Raw genomic sequence first — 13,777 nt, 5'->3', positions numbered from 1 at the left:
CCATCACCTTACAATCAAATTTTGATGAAATGAGGGTCGATGATTGACAAAAGAAATTTATATTAAAAAAGAAAAAAGGAAAAAAAAATTTATGCAGCACTTTTCTTTGAGTCGGAAAAATTTTCAGTACATTTTACATGCATAAACGGAAAATGCTAAATATGAGAGTCCATTATACTGAAGCAATCCTTGAAAAAAACAAATGAAATTGCTGAATTATGATTTTACCCATGCGCAAAAATTATTATTTTCCGTGGGATTAAATTAATATTTATTATTATTTAAATCAATTAGAAGCCCAACCCAATACCCATATGTGATATCCATACCCATGACCCACCGCCTAAGCAGCAGGCTAAGCTGACAACGCCCTCGCTCTTCGGCTTGGTGACGGAAATTGGGAATTTCCATTTAGCAGGAGAAGGGAGGACCAATCAACAGCGGCGAGAATAAATTCAGTGTTTGGAAGCAGAACAGTGCACTGCAGAAACACAGAGCTCTAAAAAGCGAAGAAACAGGATGATGAAGAATCAGACGCCGCAAATTGAGACTGGGGAGGAGGAAGAGGGGATGAAGAAGAAGAAGAGGGTGGTGGTGGAATCCCTAGGATGGCTTACGGAGTCCTCCATTATGCCCAAGAAGCACCGGGCCATTACCGGCGTCGGAGCTTCCTCTATCATGGACCTCAAGGCCCAGCTTTACAAATCCCAGGAGGACTCTAAGAAGTCTAAGGAATTGTCAGGACCTGACCTCCAATTCCAACGCGCCAAGATGAAGATCGTCCCTCACGATTCCTTCTCCGCCAAGAACTCCGGCGTCGATGCCCGTGCCCTCAAGTAAATTTTTCTTTTTTTCTCGTGGGCTGATTTTTATTTTCTTTAATTATGGTTTAGTGCGGTTTGTTTTCTGAGAAAATTGTGGATGGTAATAGAGTTGAAATTAAAATTAAAAAAAAAAAAAAGGGTCTGGTTTAGATTTTTTACCAATCCCTCTTTACGCTTTGCTCTTAGGTTTGAGTTGATCGGAGATGATTTTTTTTTTTTTTGTTTATCATAGTATATATTCATAATGCATTAAGGTTTGCTGAATATTGTAATTTGGCTATGGACTTTTTAAGTTTGGATGGTTTTTGCTATCATAAAAATGCCGTCTTTTCTCATTATTTGTGTTTTGCTTACCAATCAATTTGTCCAAAAAACCAGGGACAAGCTTGAGCTGAAAGCGGTTAATGATGGATCAGCCAGTTATGCAGCATTAGAAAAGAAGGCTGAGATATATGATAAGCTCATGAGGGGTGAATTGTCTGATGAGGAAGAACAGGAGAAGTATTGTGTGGATTTTTTTGGCAAGAGGATTGAGCAGGATCAAGTACAGCAGACACAACAGAATGAGCCTTCTGCTGCTGCACTACCCGGAGATGAGGACAGTGAGGGTGATGCTCCTATACATTTCAACTTGAGACCTGCGGGGCTTGGCCGGGCAGCTGCAACAATGGACGATGATGAACACAAGCGTTTTGTAAGGTAAGCGTTTGAAGTTATTCTGGTATTATGCAACTGCAGTTTCTGATGGACCATAAAATGGTTGATATGCTGGGAACTTAATTTGTTTGAAATTTTTGCAATCAGGGTATGAATGTAATATAAAAACTTTGTCTAATTCACCAAAACGTTTTCAAAGGCTTTGCACTAACAAACGAATTACCATACCAATTGTATGGCATTATATTATTTGGAAACTGTGGTGCAATCCGTATTATCTAAATCTGTGAGTATAATTTTCAGAAAATTTAATTAACTGAACAATTAGTGAATACTAACCTCTTGCACATATAATCTAATTCCAGCATGTGCAAGATTCTTGCTTTCCACCTACTGAAATAACTGCATCAATGCAGTTGCATTTCAGATGGCAATTTGTACTACCATATTTGGTTTCACTATTACAATTTTTCTTATCCAACTATCTGTCTAAGGGGCTTGTTTGGCAAAGTAACACCTAATCTGTGGAATGTGTGATAGTTTGGATATTACAAATTCTGACAATAAAATCATGACCTCAAGTGCTATTGATTCTTTAGTTTAAACTTCTTTTTGCAGAATTCAATGTTTATAGACCAAGTGAAGAATGGTCATTCTGTAATAATATAGTGATAGGTTTTATGCTTGTTGATCATGTTATTTGCTATTGTTTTCTTTTTTCCTTTTTTTTTTTCCCCCCAATTCGATAGTATTGTTTAAAAGAATTCTAGGGATTTTACGTTTAGCTAAGGTGCATTAATGGAGGATTATAACTCTTGTTTGACCGGGTCAGTAGTAGAACCTGATTGCTTCTGATGAGCTGGTTAATCCAAACATAAAGCGTTTCCAAGTCCACCCTTTATTTGATTAGTTTAGAAGTTTAAAACTAGTTGCACCGAAAGAGCTAAAGAAAGGGATATCATTGTTTTCTCCAGAGTAAGACGTATAGATAGAAGCTCCGATGGTTGTAGGGGTGGAGCTGGCATCTATAGATTTTGGGTCAATATCCTGCTATAAGATTAAAAGTTATTTTCAACAGTAATTTAAGAACTGCAGTTCTATGGTTCTACTAACACTGTCAAGGAATTTATTTATTTATTTTTTTTTTTTTGCTAAAAGTCATGGAATTTATTATGTTGCTGAATTGGTGCCCTTTTCACTATGTTTAATTTCTTCACCTCCTATTGCTTGATTTTGGTTATAGTTGTGCTTGTGTCGTGATTGTTTTGATTTTGCATTTTGACAGGGAAGTCCATGAAGAAGCAAACCAAGCAAGAGAAAGGGCTTCGGAGCTCAAATTGCGCAGGCAAGAGCAGGCAGCTGCTCGTCGTGAGAAACTAAAGCAGGCATACCTTCGAAAACAGCTAGAAAAACTGAAATCTGCATCCAGTACAGAGAAGACATGAACAAAGCTAATGACCGGTCATTTTGAGTTTACTAGCAAAAACATGTCAATATTTCTACCCCTTCATGTCCTAACATTTATTGTAATTGCAATAATGCAATGTTCTCTTTGTTCTATTATTTAAATTTTTCTTGTGTACAGTATATGTTAATTTCGATGTTACTTATATGAATTGAAGAAAAAGATTGCATAAAGATTCAAAAAAGGTTTCCATTACAACTTTTTCTTGATGCTTAATCCACTTTGGGAGACTACTAAAATATGTTTGGTCCATTTCTAGACCTATTGTGAATATTGAATTTATGCTTCTCCCAACACGAAGACAACAATTGAAATCCAGAAAATCAAATACTCACACAACTTGTAAACATAATTAGGAGCATAGTTATTATGAAAATGTGAATGTTGAACTTGTTGTGAACGTTGGGGACGTTGAATTTATGCTTCTCCCAACCTGAAGACAGCAATTGAAATTCAGAAAATCAAATATTTATACAATACATATTATACATTATGAATTGGATTAAACAAGTTTTAATACAAACTATGATCTAGATGGTATCTTTAGCATTATTCCTCATAGAAATTATGACATATAACACAGTAAACATAATTTGGACTTGGAATAAATAAAGTTTAAAAGAAAATGTCAGAAGTGGGTTTTGAACCCACGCCCTCTACGAGGACCAGAACTTGAGTCTGGCGCCTCAGACCACTCGGCCACCCTGACGGTGCACTAGGACGGCAATATCATAATTTAACACAAAATTTCTATCATTTAAGCAAAACAAGTGACCAAACGACTCCGCTGGGGATCGAACCCAGAATCTCTGGTTCCGTAGACCAGCGCCTTATCCATTGGGCCACGGAGTCCTGTTGCTTGGTTTGGTACCAAGCTATTTATCTTTAATTATGTTTGCAATTAAAAGGGAATACCTTCGTTATAAAGATGTTTTTATGTTCACTGTGAGGTGATAAAGTTTTTACGCTCATTCTTCGTTTAACAAATTGAGTCATATCAACATTCATTAATTTTGTAACTCTCAATTAATTTATTTGATGGAGAGTTATCTATAGAGTTATATCAATACCCATATATACATTAATGATCCATAAAATCGCGTATCATTCCAATTTTTAGTTAAATATTTATTCATCATTTACAGTTTTTTTTTTTTTTTTTTTTTTACATTATCATTTACAAATTTTAAGTAGTTATATTTAAAAATTAATCTAATAGTTTATTTTTCTATTGAAACCGTAAGTGAATTTCTGTCATGATAAAAGCAAAAATAAAAATAAAAATAAATAAAAAATGGAACGTGAAAATTTTCTCAATCAGGAAATGTAATTTTAACAAAATAGCAAGCACTCTACAATTATCAACCAAAATAACATTGAACCAGTGTCAATTTTTATTCACTCTTTTTTTTTTTTTTGGCTGAATATTCACTCTTAGTCACGGAAAACTTTAAAAGCTACAGAATATAATATATGTATATAGATATAACAGACTACGTGTCGATCATGCAGGGCTTCTCCGTAGCCGCTGCCACCGCTGTGTTGTTCTTCTCCACCTCAACCTCATCCTCCACGGGGTCCTTAACACTGAAAGACAAAGACTCCCTCCTCAGCAAGAACCTCCCAGTGGGTGGGACCCACAAGTTGAGCAAACCCTGTGGCCTACCGGAGGGCCTCCAAACCTGCACCGTCATGCACTGGATCGGATTATCCGCTGGCTCCGACGCGTCCCCACCTTTCAAGACGTCGCAGAGAAGCACCCTGGCGCTCCCCACGGGCTTCTCCCTCACGTGCCCGTGCGCGTATATGTCCACGTTCACCGCCGCCAGCACGTCGCTCTCCGGTAGGTCCTCGTGGAATTTCACCTTCACCACCTCGTTCCACGTGGGGTTCGTGCACCCGTGCTCGTCCACGTGGGTCCTCGCCACGTGCTGCCCCTTCTCCACGTAGACCTCCGCGAACGGCTTCATCTTGGTGATGTGCTTCACGTTCTTCAGGTCTTGTGCTGATATTATTAGCACCTCTATGTCTCTCAGCCGTGGCTTGTTGGAGGTTCCTCGTTTTTTCCCCCGGAATCCTCCTCCTCCCGATGGCTGGCTCATTTTCCGACTCTCTCTCTCTCTCTCTCTCTCTCTCTCTGTGTCGTTGGTTTTCGTTTGGCTTTGTTGTTTCGGTGTGGAGTGTATAGACACTGAGTCTGAGAGACGAGTTTTATAGGAGAGAGGAAGAGGATTCGGAACGCTCCAGAAATGTGCTTTTGTTTAGAATAGGACCTTACTGGACCTACTCTTTTATTGGGTTGTATTTTCAATTTTTATGGCCCAAATCATACGTAGGCTTTGTTTGCTTGCTTGCTTGCTTTAATGGTTTGTAAATGGTTTTGTATACACCTGGAAACAATCTTTGTACACCCCAACTTGGATGAGAAGTAACAGTGAGGCAATCAGATACCATATTATTACTCTTACAACTTCAATTTTTTCAAACCACCAAGAGTGAAAAAGAACAATAAAATATAGAACTCTTATAAAGAGCAAAAGATATGTGTCTCTTTAAGACCTGACCAGTTGTCATTACCCCAAAGCAGAGACAAAAACAATACAAATGCCCCTAAAAAGTAAAGCATTTCTTTAAGTTTTGTTTATTGCCAGAACATGTTAACCAAAATGTTTCCAAATTAAACAATTGGGTCCTTTTGCTGTTTTTTTTTTTTTTTTTTTTTTTTGTCAAAAGAGGTGCAACATACCCTTCATGAAACTTGCCATTTCCCAAGATGCACTATCAGGGGGCGTTTGGTACGCAGGATAGGTCCGGATCGGACGGGATCAGACAGGATAGGTTCGGATCGGACAGGATCGAATAGTGCAGTACTGTGTTTGGTATAGTTCTGGACTGAATGTTGAACTAATTATCCCATGTTTGGTGCATAATCGGACTGGATTGGACTATTTTATAATTATAGTTTTTATTTTGTTAAATATGAAAAGATTTAAAATTATATTTATATTTACAAAAAAATTAAATATTATATTTAGTTAAAGTTTTATTATTATTTATATTTAATATTTTTTGTATAGATATTTATACATTTGTAATTTTTTTTTAACACCCATAAACTACTTAAAATGTTGAGCCGCTTTGTAAAATTTTTGTTAAATGTTGAGCCGCTTTAAATCTCAACCAACTTATACCTAGAATTGTCTATGTTATGAAATTACAATACTTCCACCAATCTACCAACATTAGTTACTTTAACCAATTAAAATCACTTTTACAGTATTTCTGATCACCAAAGTTAGCAATGTAAAGGAATCCACCACAAACAACACCAACAAGGCAGCAAGATCCAACTGCTGCAATCTGTGGTTTCATAGGCCATTGTCTGGTGACAACAGAGAGAAAACCCTCTTCTGTTGCTTGAAATGCCTTCCGTATTACATCTGCAGACATAGACTGCTGCTCTGAAGTAAACCCTGCAGATTTCATTCAAAAAAAGAACATTTCACAACAAGGTCTTTAATATGGATCATAGAAGCTGCTATTCAACCATAAAATTTATGTTCCAAACTTCCAAGCTACAATTAACTGTCAAGAAACGGTGGGGGAAAAAAAAGAAAAATGGAAACTCAAAGTAACTGAAGTTTATTGATATGAAAAATCCAAGAAAGTAAAATCCACCGATCTAAAAGATAACTATTTGGCTTATTGGGGTAAAAATCTTTCATATTTTTAAAATTAAGACTCAAATGCAGCTTGGACTTATTTTTTCACCACTTTCAACAGATTCAGCCTTAGCAGAACCATCAATCTTTGAGCCACTATCAGCCCTCCCTAGAGATCGTGACAACATCTCCTGACTATCGCCATGAGGGTCTTCCCTATTGATTTCATCAGGGACAATTTCATCCATTAATCCAGGATCTGGGACAGATTCACCTGTTTGCCCCTGATTTTCTGCATCTTCTATTCTGGGTTCCACATCACCAACTACACTATCTGCTCTGTGGACAGATACATCAGCCCCATGAATTTCAGCTTCATGACTAGCACACATTCCAACACTTCCTCCGCTGATTCCAAAACTAACCCCATCCCGGGCCTGAGCGGTTACAACTTCTGCATTGAAAATTTCTTCCCCATCATTTGTACTGCTAACACCCATTTCCCCAGGAGCTACTTCAGCAACCGGTCGGAAACCAATGCTTTGCTGAGCTTGGTTACTGTAGTTTAATTCTGATGCATCATTTATGTCCAGATTTCCATATGTACTTGAAGAGGGGAACTGAACATCATCAATGTCTCCAGGATAATTTCAACACTTTCCATAGAGTCCTCGTTTGCACTATGACAGACAGTATCCATAGCAATGACCGAAGACGCACGTGTTGAATCCCTAGTTGCTTGGATTCCCATATGCTGGTCATGTCTTTGTCGGAAGGAAGCAACTCTATTTCCATCAGCATAGATTTCAAAACCCATTGAATGGCTAGGGCCAGCACCAGAATCTCTCTGATATGGTGAACAGTATGAATCAAAAATAAAAATTCTCTCTTTTATAACTTGGAAAGGTCCCAGCCAGTACAGGCCGGCTACATTATCATATCCCCATCACCAAATAGCCAATCTCTCTCATAAACCTTTTTTTCCCCTGCAACTTTCTCAACACCAAAAACAAAGAAACACCTCTAACCCCAGAAAATCCTGATTGCCAATTCTATTCTGCCCCACTTCTCAGCTCAATAATTATAAACTAATACAAAACAACATAAAAGCCAAAAACATATATTTTAAAACATATAAAGTTAATAAATATACAAGTTGAACTTTTTTTTTTTCCTTGTTTCCTTGAATTTGGATAACAAAACCACAATAGATCAAAAGAAAAATGACAAAGAAGCCGCTTTGAAGTTTGTTTCTTTTAGGGGATTGCACAAAAACAAAGGACAATATGACCTTAAGACTCTGAATGCCCCATCTTTATTTCCTTTTAAAACAGAAAACCCACGACCATATTAACCCACGACCAAAAATCAAAATTTCTTCCCAAAAAAACCCAGCAATCATCAAAATCAAAAGAGAAAAAGGCAAACCCAGATTAACCCATTAAACATCAAAATCAAAGAAACCCAATACAAGAACGAAGAAAGATTTTTAGCCTTCCTGAGAAAAACGCTTAAAAGCCTCGAGTGAGGAGAATAGGAATAACCCCAGCTTCCCACTATATGCTCCTGTCTCTCTCTCTCTCTCTATCTATTTCTCTCTTTTATGTTGTAATCCAAGGTACATATATAAAGAGGGTGTGTGAGTCACTGCAATGTGCGTGAGAGTGGTCTTTTGTGTTGTGTGTGCAAGTCTGTGGCAATTTAAGGACAAGGAGGACATAGATGAAGGGAAAAGAGGAGGGAATTGTGGGCGTCTTCATACATGGTGCAGGTGATTGAATACAAGCCCTAATTTTGGTAAATCAAAATACAGACATTGGAGAGAACACGAAGAAGAAGAAATCATACTAATCGGCCGTGTTTCTTCCTCAGAGGGATGCAGAGGTCTCGAGAAGCCATGGACGTTCACCGGGGAAGAGCTGCTTCGATTGTTGAGACGATCTGGTGGACCTGCTTCGGCGAGAGATACCAGCGAGAGAGAGGAGAATGGGACGATGAGTTTGGGACAAAACTAACCCAGGTGGAAAACGGGTCAGTTTAATCCTGCGGAAGTGGGACTCTTTCACTGTACAGGTCAAGTTGTCCATTCTCTAAATGTTGCTACCAAACACCGGACTGGGATACAGTCCTGTCCTGGCTTGCCCAATCCGGTGAAACAAACACGGCCTCAACATGCCACATATCCAAATATAACGAGTCCTTATCATGCTGTTTGGGTACACTAACATGGCCTCCATTCTTTTTTCACTTTAAAAAAAAAAAAAAAAATTGCCTCCTTTTCCTCTTTTTTTTTTTAAAAAGAAAAAAGTTGTTTTTTCTCCATCATCCAGCTTAACACCCATACTTCAATCATTAGCTATCAAAACCACTACTTCCTAGGTAACATTTTTTTGAATATAAAGTTGAACGTCATTATGTTATTCATAATAATTAAAAATTTTCCAGGCTGGTATACAGGGTTTTAGTAGAGTGGGAGATTTTAAATTATTTGAAAACCAACCACCCTCAAATGATTCTGTTTGTCGTTTAAACGACATAACGTGGGCTGTAAGATTCCTATAGTTCTATAACCCTCCCTATAAAACCCCATTTTATGCATACTCAGTTTTCCTCACAGAACTCACTGCAAACCCATCTCTTCAATTTCCTTGCAAACCATATCTACTTGTTACTCTTCAAAGTTACCAGTGAGCAATGGAGGCTTGCAAATTGTCCATGGCTTTCACCATCTACATTATGGTACTTGTGGCTTATGCTACTTTCAGTTCTGCAGAAGCAGTTGAAGAAGTGGGAAATATTGCACCGGCACCAATTCAAAGTGCAGGAGCAGCTATGGGTGTTCCTGTTGCTGTTGCAGCCATTGCTTCTCTGCTTGCCTGGTTCTTTTAAATTGATTTTTTGTATCTATCTGATTGATTACTTGATGTTGTTTTTGACTTTGTCGATCTTCAGAGTGCTGCCCAAATCCTTTGCATTATGAATGGATTATGTATAGGGACTCCCTTTACGTGAATGCCAAATCTACTGTCAGTTCAAGTTATATAATTTTATGCAGGGGTTGCAATGAATTAATATCTTTCTTTATATGCTTATTTGGCTAATTTCAATAGGAATTGATTCAATTGTCCGCACTACATTAGATAATAGTTGCACGCTATAAAATTAAGGAAAATACTAACAAAATCAGGACATAGTTCTGACCTACTTTTACCAGAAATAAATTTTGACGAGAGCAGAAGTATGCTTCTGTGGATATACGTTCGTGCTATTCTGAGTGATTTCCCCACATAAAATAGAAAACGAAGTATTTAAATGTTGGTTTACTAATCCTTTAGATTCACGCGACCCCATTATTTGGATTTCAAAAAATCAACTTGAATGTGGCTGCTTATGAAGACCATTATAACACAGATTAAACACAAACTTGCCGTAATTAGAATACGAATGCAAAAACGGGTTTTGCAACAACAAGACAGTCATCAATCTTTATGAATTCATTTCTTTCCATGATAATGTGTTGTCAAACTAGTTTAAAGAGTTAAGCGAGGACGCTGGGCCCCAAGAGGGGAGGATTGTAACATCCCACATCGGTTGGAGAGGGGCACGAAGCGGTCTTTATAAGGCTGTGGATACCTCTCCCTTCAGGACGCGTTTTGTGAGCAAAACCTTGAGGCCAGGGGGGAGAGAGGGTGTGAACCCTGGGCCAAAGAGGACAATATCCTGATGCGGGTGGTCTGGGCTGTTACAGTGGTATCAGAGCCAGTACCCGGATCGGTGTGCCAGCGAGGACGCTGGGCCCCAAGAGGGGAGGATTGTAACATCCCACATCGGTTGGAGAGGGGCACGAAGCGGTCTTTATAAGGCTGTGGATACCTCTCCCTTCAGGACGCGTTTTGTGAGCAAAACCTTGAGGCCAGGGGGGAGAGAGGGTGTGAACCCTGAGAAATTTGTAACATATTGATATACGGCTTTGTCATACGGATCACAATATAGAACATTGTCATTATTTTAGTCAGGTCAGCAAGGAGCCAAAGCAAAATTGAAGTAAAAACCTTTTGATAGATACTAAGAAAGGGAAACCATCAAATTAGAAGTTTTTCCTGTTAATTCGTCCACACAATGTAAATAATAATACTTGGCGAGCAAATTAGCAACAATATATATCTGCCACCAAAAGCATCTCAGAAGTTAGAAAGTTCCTCTGCAAGTATGACGTTTTGAATTCAAATGGTTACCGTTGCTTTACGGAAGCAAAAAGCTCCTGGTATGAACGCTTGGGAGCATCAGCTCGTGCTATGATCTCCACGACTTTGTAAGATGCTTCAGGATGGACCAGTGCCTCAACAGCTACTTCTGCAACTTGATCTCTGGATATGGTGCCTTCATAAAGAGTGTCCTTCCAGATGAGAAAACTCAGTTTTCAGATTTACGAAAAGATAAAAGTAAGTTTAAGAAAATGTAACATGAACTGTATTACCTCTGCCTCCATGACAACATTTCCTGATGGAGGCTCATTTCTCAACCCGCCAGGCCTCACTATTGTGTAGTTTATTCCGGATTTTCTTATATATTTTTCTGCCTGAAGCTTAGCTACTAAGGTGAGTCCAAAAACATTAAGAAAGATGTAAGCCGGATTAAGTATCTGCCCCATTGCAGCTCCATTAACTAAAATGGAACTGATGAGAACAAATCTGTTCACACCTAGTCTACGACATGCTTCCACAAGGTTTACTGTGCCAAAATTATCCACCTGAAATAATACATCAAAGAATATTAATCTCAATATCTGATTTGATCTATTGACAGAAAATAGAATGGCAAGCAAATGGCACCAAGAACAAGGAAAATATGGGTGTGCTAAACTAGGACTATAAAGTAACATCAGAATACTTCAATCTTAACATCTGAATATCCAAATTTATCTGCTGACAGCAAATAAATTGAAAACCAAACAGCACTAATTGCTCTATAGGAGAAAAGATAACTTAGGTTTGCAAAAATAGGACCTTTGGATAACATCAGAATAGGTCATCATTAGGTATTAGCGATGTGTTACTGAAATTCCAAACATCCAATAGGTTATTTTATTTCATGTTCCACTTTGAAGAGTTAAGTAAAACTCAAATTCTTCAGTGAGTAGTTAAGTTATCAGAAGATTATACAAAAGAAACCTCTTCCCTCACTCGTGAGTCCTATATCCTTTTCCATATACAACATTATTCAAAACAACGAGATGTCAATTTCTTAACATTTGGAATTTAGAGTTCTTTGTGAAAGAAGTTTAAAGCCATCAATCAGTCTGAACCGAAAACAGACGGGAAGTGGCATTCCTGTAATAATGATTTTCAAGAGTTTACTACAATTTAAGCTCAATTTTTAACCTTTTAAGTTGCATTATTAAAAAAAATTCACTAACCTTCCATGGAGCAAACAAATCCCATCCAGGACGGAACCCTGTAGCACAAATTACAGCTTCTGAATCATCGCCTATAGCTTCTGCTAGCTTTGTAGAACCCTCTGTTACATCTGCTTTTACCTTATAAACAACAGAAAACTCAATAATCCCACCACAATACTAAGAAATAACTCAAACTGCTAATTGAATTTTCAGGTCGTATGTAATTTCCATATTTCAAAAGAAAAGGAATAAAACTCACAATTTGAAGAGCCGGGTTGCCATTGGAAAGCGTAGTTTTTGCCTTGTTTATGTCACGGACCCCGGCTTTAACTGAATAACCTTTAGCCAGCAGCTGCTCAACAATTTTCTTACCAGTACTTCCTGTAGCGCCGGCCACAAAAATTTTCTTCTTTCCAGTTACATTGGCTTCTTCAGCTTTCTCGGTTACTTCCTCCGTGATTTCGTTCCTTTCCATCTAAAAATACAGTCACAGACAAACAAGATAATAATGGTAACGAAAAAAAATAAAAAAAAAATAATTCTAAGCTGGGAAAAGAATAAGCTAATTATTCTTTTAAACAGCCAGTTTTGGTCGCTAAGAAATCACCAAAAAGAGCCAAAGAAAACAGATTACGACCCAAATCTTAAAGTTAACTAAATTTTCTTATCAAACAGTTAAAGTTGAAACTAAAACTTATCCAAAACAGTAGACTGAGGACCTTCTGGATTAGAAAGGCGCTAGATTGAGTACCAGTAAGAAGACCATTTTGAAGGATTTCTTTATTACCTTGGAGAAACTGAGGGTGGTAAAGGAGGTTGCCCTGGAGCTAGAGGCAGAGAAGGGTATAGCAGTGAAGGATTTGGGTTTGGGAAGAAGAAGGTGGTGTTGGGAGCGAAAAGTGCAGAGATAGAATGGCAGAGGAGTGGCCATCTGCTTTCTCCGATGGAAATATACATCATTTTATATCAAACACTTTCGCTTCCACATATTTCTTTGTCCTCCGCCAATTAATAATCTTCTCAATTTGCCACGTAGTTATACCACGTTATTGCTCGCAAAAAATAAAAAATAAAATAAATAGAATATATACACAATACTATTAGAATAGATTCTCCTTGTAATTTTTGGGGATTTATTCCTTTTATGTAATGATTTATTTACTTTCCTCATTCATTGATTTATTACCTTGTAAAGTTTATTTACTCCGTATATTAGACAGTTTTTCAACAAGGGGTTTTTTTTTTTTTTTTTTTCTGTACATCGATTGTTTATACAATTTGAATGGTTATTTATAATTTCAATTTAAAGAACTTCAACTCTTTTTTCCTCCTCTGTAGTATCTAATAAATTAATTTTAATGTATAAAATTAATTTTATTTGATAATGGTGCTTTTCTATTTAATTTCTTATAAGATTTGACTAGCATAATATTTCATTGTGAAAATTAACGGACAATTGATGAGGAAATGTTGCATCCGCTCTCACATACAAACAAATGCAGAGCAAGATTTTGGACAAATACTTATAGTCCAACCCAATTGAATTTTCTTTTTTGGTAATACAACCCAATTGAATTTTCGATTTGCATGTATAAGTCAATTCACATCGGCTTCAGCTTAATTTCTCAGTTATTTGCTATTGATGTTCATGTGCATCACATTATACGCATGTTTGTCGATGTGCATGCATCATTAGCATTAAAAACTTCTAAAATAACTTTCTTATTTAGGTAATTTTTTAGCACAAATAAGATATTAAGATCGTAAGAAT

The 13,777-nt window shown here is 37.4% G+C and overlaps 3 protein-coding genes and 2 non-coding genes across 9 annotated transcripts; 1 reads left to right on the top strand and 4 right to left on the bottom strand.

The window, feature by feature from the left end:
* Positions 1-4: 4 nt before the first annotated feature.
* Positions 5-3,050, top strand: LOC107413411 (uncharacterized protein At4g18257). Its single transcript, XM_016021358.4, has 3 exons — positions 5-836; positions 1,203-1,523; positions 2,767-3,050. The coding sequence occupies exons 1-3, from the start codon at positions 520-522 to the stop codon at positions 2,924-2,926; spliced, it is 798 nt and encodes a 265-aa protein (XP_015876844.1). The 5' UTR covers positions 5-519; the 3' UTR covers positions 2,927-3,050.
* Positions 3,051-3,572: 522 nt separating this feature from the next.
* TRNAL-CAA (transfer RNA leucine (anticodon CAA)) lies at positions 3,573-3,655 on the bottom strand. Its single transcript has one exon. It is a non-coding gene; the product is annotated as a tRNA-Leu (tRNA).
* Positions 3,656-3,725: 70 nt separating this feature from the next.
* TRNAR-ACG (transfer RNA arginine (anticodon ACG)) lies at positions 3,726-3,798 on the bottom strand. Its single transcript has one exon. It is a non-coding gene; the product is annotated as a tRNA-Arg (tRNA).
* Positions 3,799-4,439: 641 nt separating this feature from the next.
* Positions 4,440-5,048, bottom strand: LOC112492610 (uncharacterized). The gene has a single exon (XM_025076767.3). It carries the CDS (start codon positions 5,046-5,048, stop codon positions 4,440-4,442), a length of 609 nt encoding a protein of 202 aa, XP_024932535.2.
* A 1,178-nt stretch (positions 5,049-6,226) lies between these two features.
* Positions 6,227-13,006, bottom strand: LOC107413458 (uncharacterized protein At2g34460, chloroplastic). Of its 5 annotated transcripts, none has more exons than XM_060819774.1 (6): positions 12,794-13,006; positions 12,266-12,481; positions 12,025-12,144; positions 11,086-11,358; positions 10,844-11,004; positions 6,227-6,419 (listed from the first exon to the last, which is right to left on the bottom strand). In XM_060819774.1, the coding sequence occupies exons 1-6, from the start codon at positions 12,935-12,937 to the stop codon at positions 6,242-6,244; spliced, it is 1,092 nt and encodes a 363-aa protein (XP_060675757.1). In that variant the 5' UTR covers positions 12,938-13,006; the 3' UTR covers positions 6,227-6,241. The 5 variants fall into 5 exon arrangements, 4 of the variants coding, with proteins under 4 accessions (XP_060675757.1, XP_060675751.1, XP_048318440.1 ...); XM_060819768.1 differs by lacking the exon at positions 6,227-6,419 and adding an exon at positions 9,928-10,546; XR_009640435.1 differs by lacking the exon at positions 6,227-6,419 and adding an exon at positions 10,407-10,546 and having other exon boundaries at positions 10,844-10,988; positions 12,794-13,005.
* Between the last annotated feature and the right edge of the window lie 771 nt (positions 13,007-13,777).

This window comes from Ziziphus jujuba, chromosome 1 (genome assembly GCF_031755915.1).
Source record: "Ziziphus jujuba cultivar Dongzao chromosome 1, ASM3175591v1".
NCBI classification, from domain to species: domain Eukaryota; kingdom Viridiplantae; phylum Streptophyta; class Magnoliopsida; order Rosales; family Rhamnaceae; genus Ziziphus; species Ziziphus jujuba.
The sequence above is the reverse complement of the archived record's forward strand: the minus strand, read 5'-3'. Positions and strand labels throughout refer to the sequence as shown.

Coding starts and splice junctions, on each gene's coding strand:
- LOC112492610 (XM_025076767.3), bottom strand. CDS start 5,048: ATGAGCCAGCCATCGGGAGGAGGAGGATTCCGGGGGAAAAAACGAGGA.
- LOC107413411 (XM_016021358.4), top strand. CDS start 520: ATGATGAAGAATCAGACGCCGCAAATTGAGACTGGGGAGGAGGAAGAG. Junction 837..1,202: donor GTCGATGCCCGTGCCCTCAA/GTAAATTTTTCT, acceptor CCAAAAAACCAG/GGACAAGCTTGAGCTGAAAG. Junction 1,524..2,766: donor GAACACAAGCGTTTTGTAAG/GTAAGCGTTTGA, acceptor GCATTTTGACAG/GGAAGTCCATGAAGAAGCAA.
- LOC107413458 (XM_060819768.1), bottom strand. CDS start 12,937: ATGGCCACTCCTCTGCCATTCTATCTCTGCACTTTTCGCTCCCAACAC. Junction 12,482..12,793: donor CCACCCTCAGTTTCTCCAAG/GTAATAAAGAAA, acceptor CTGTATTTTTAG/ATGGAAAGGAACGAAATCAC. Junction 12,145..12,265: donor GCAACCCGGCTCTTCAAATT/GTGAGTTTTATT, acceptor GTTGTTTATAAG/GTAAAAGCAGATGTAACAGA.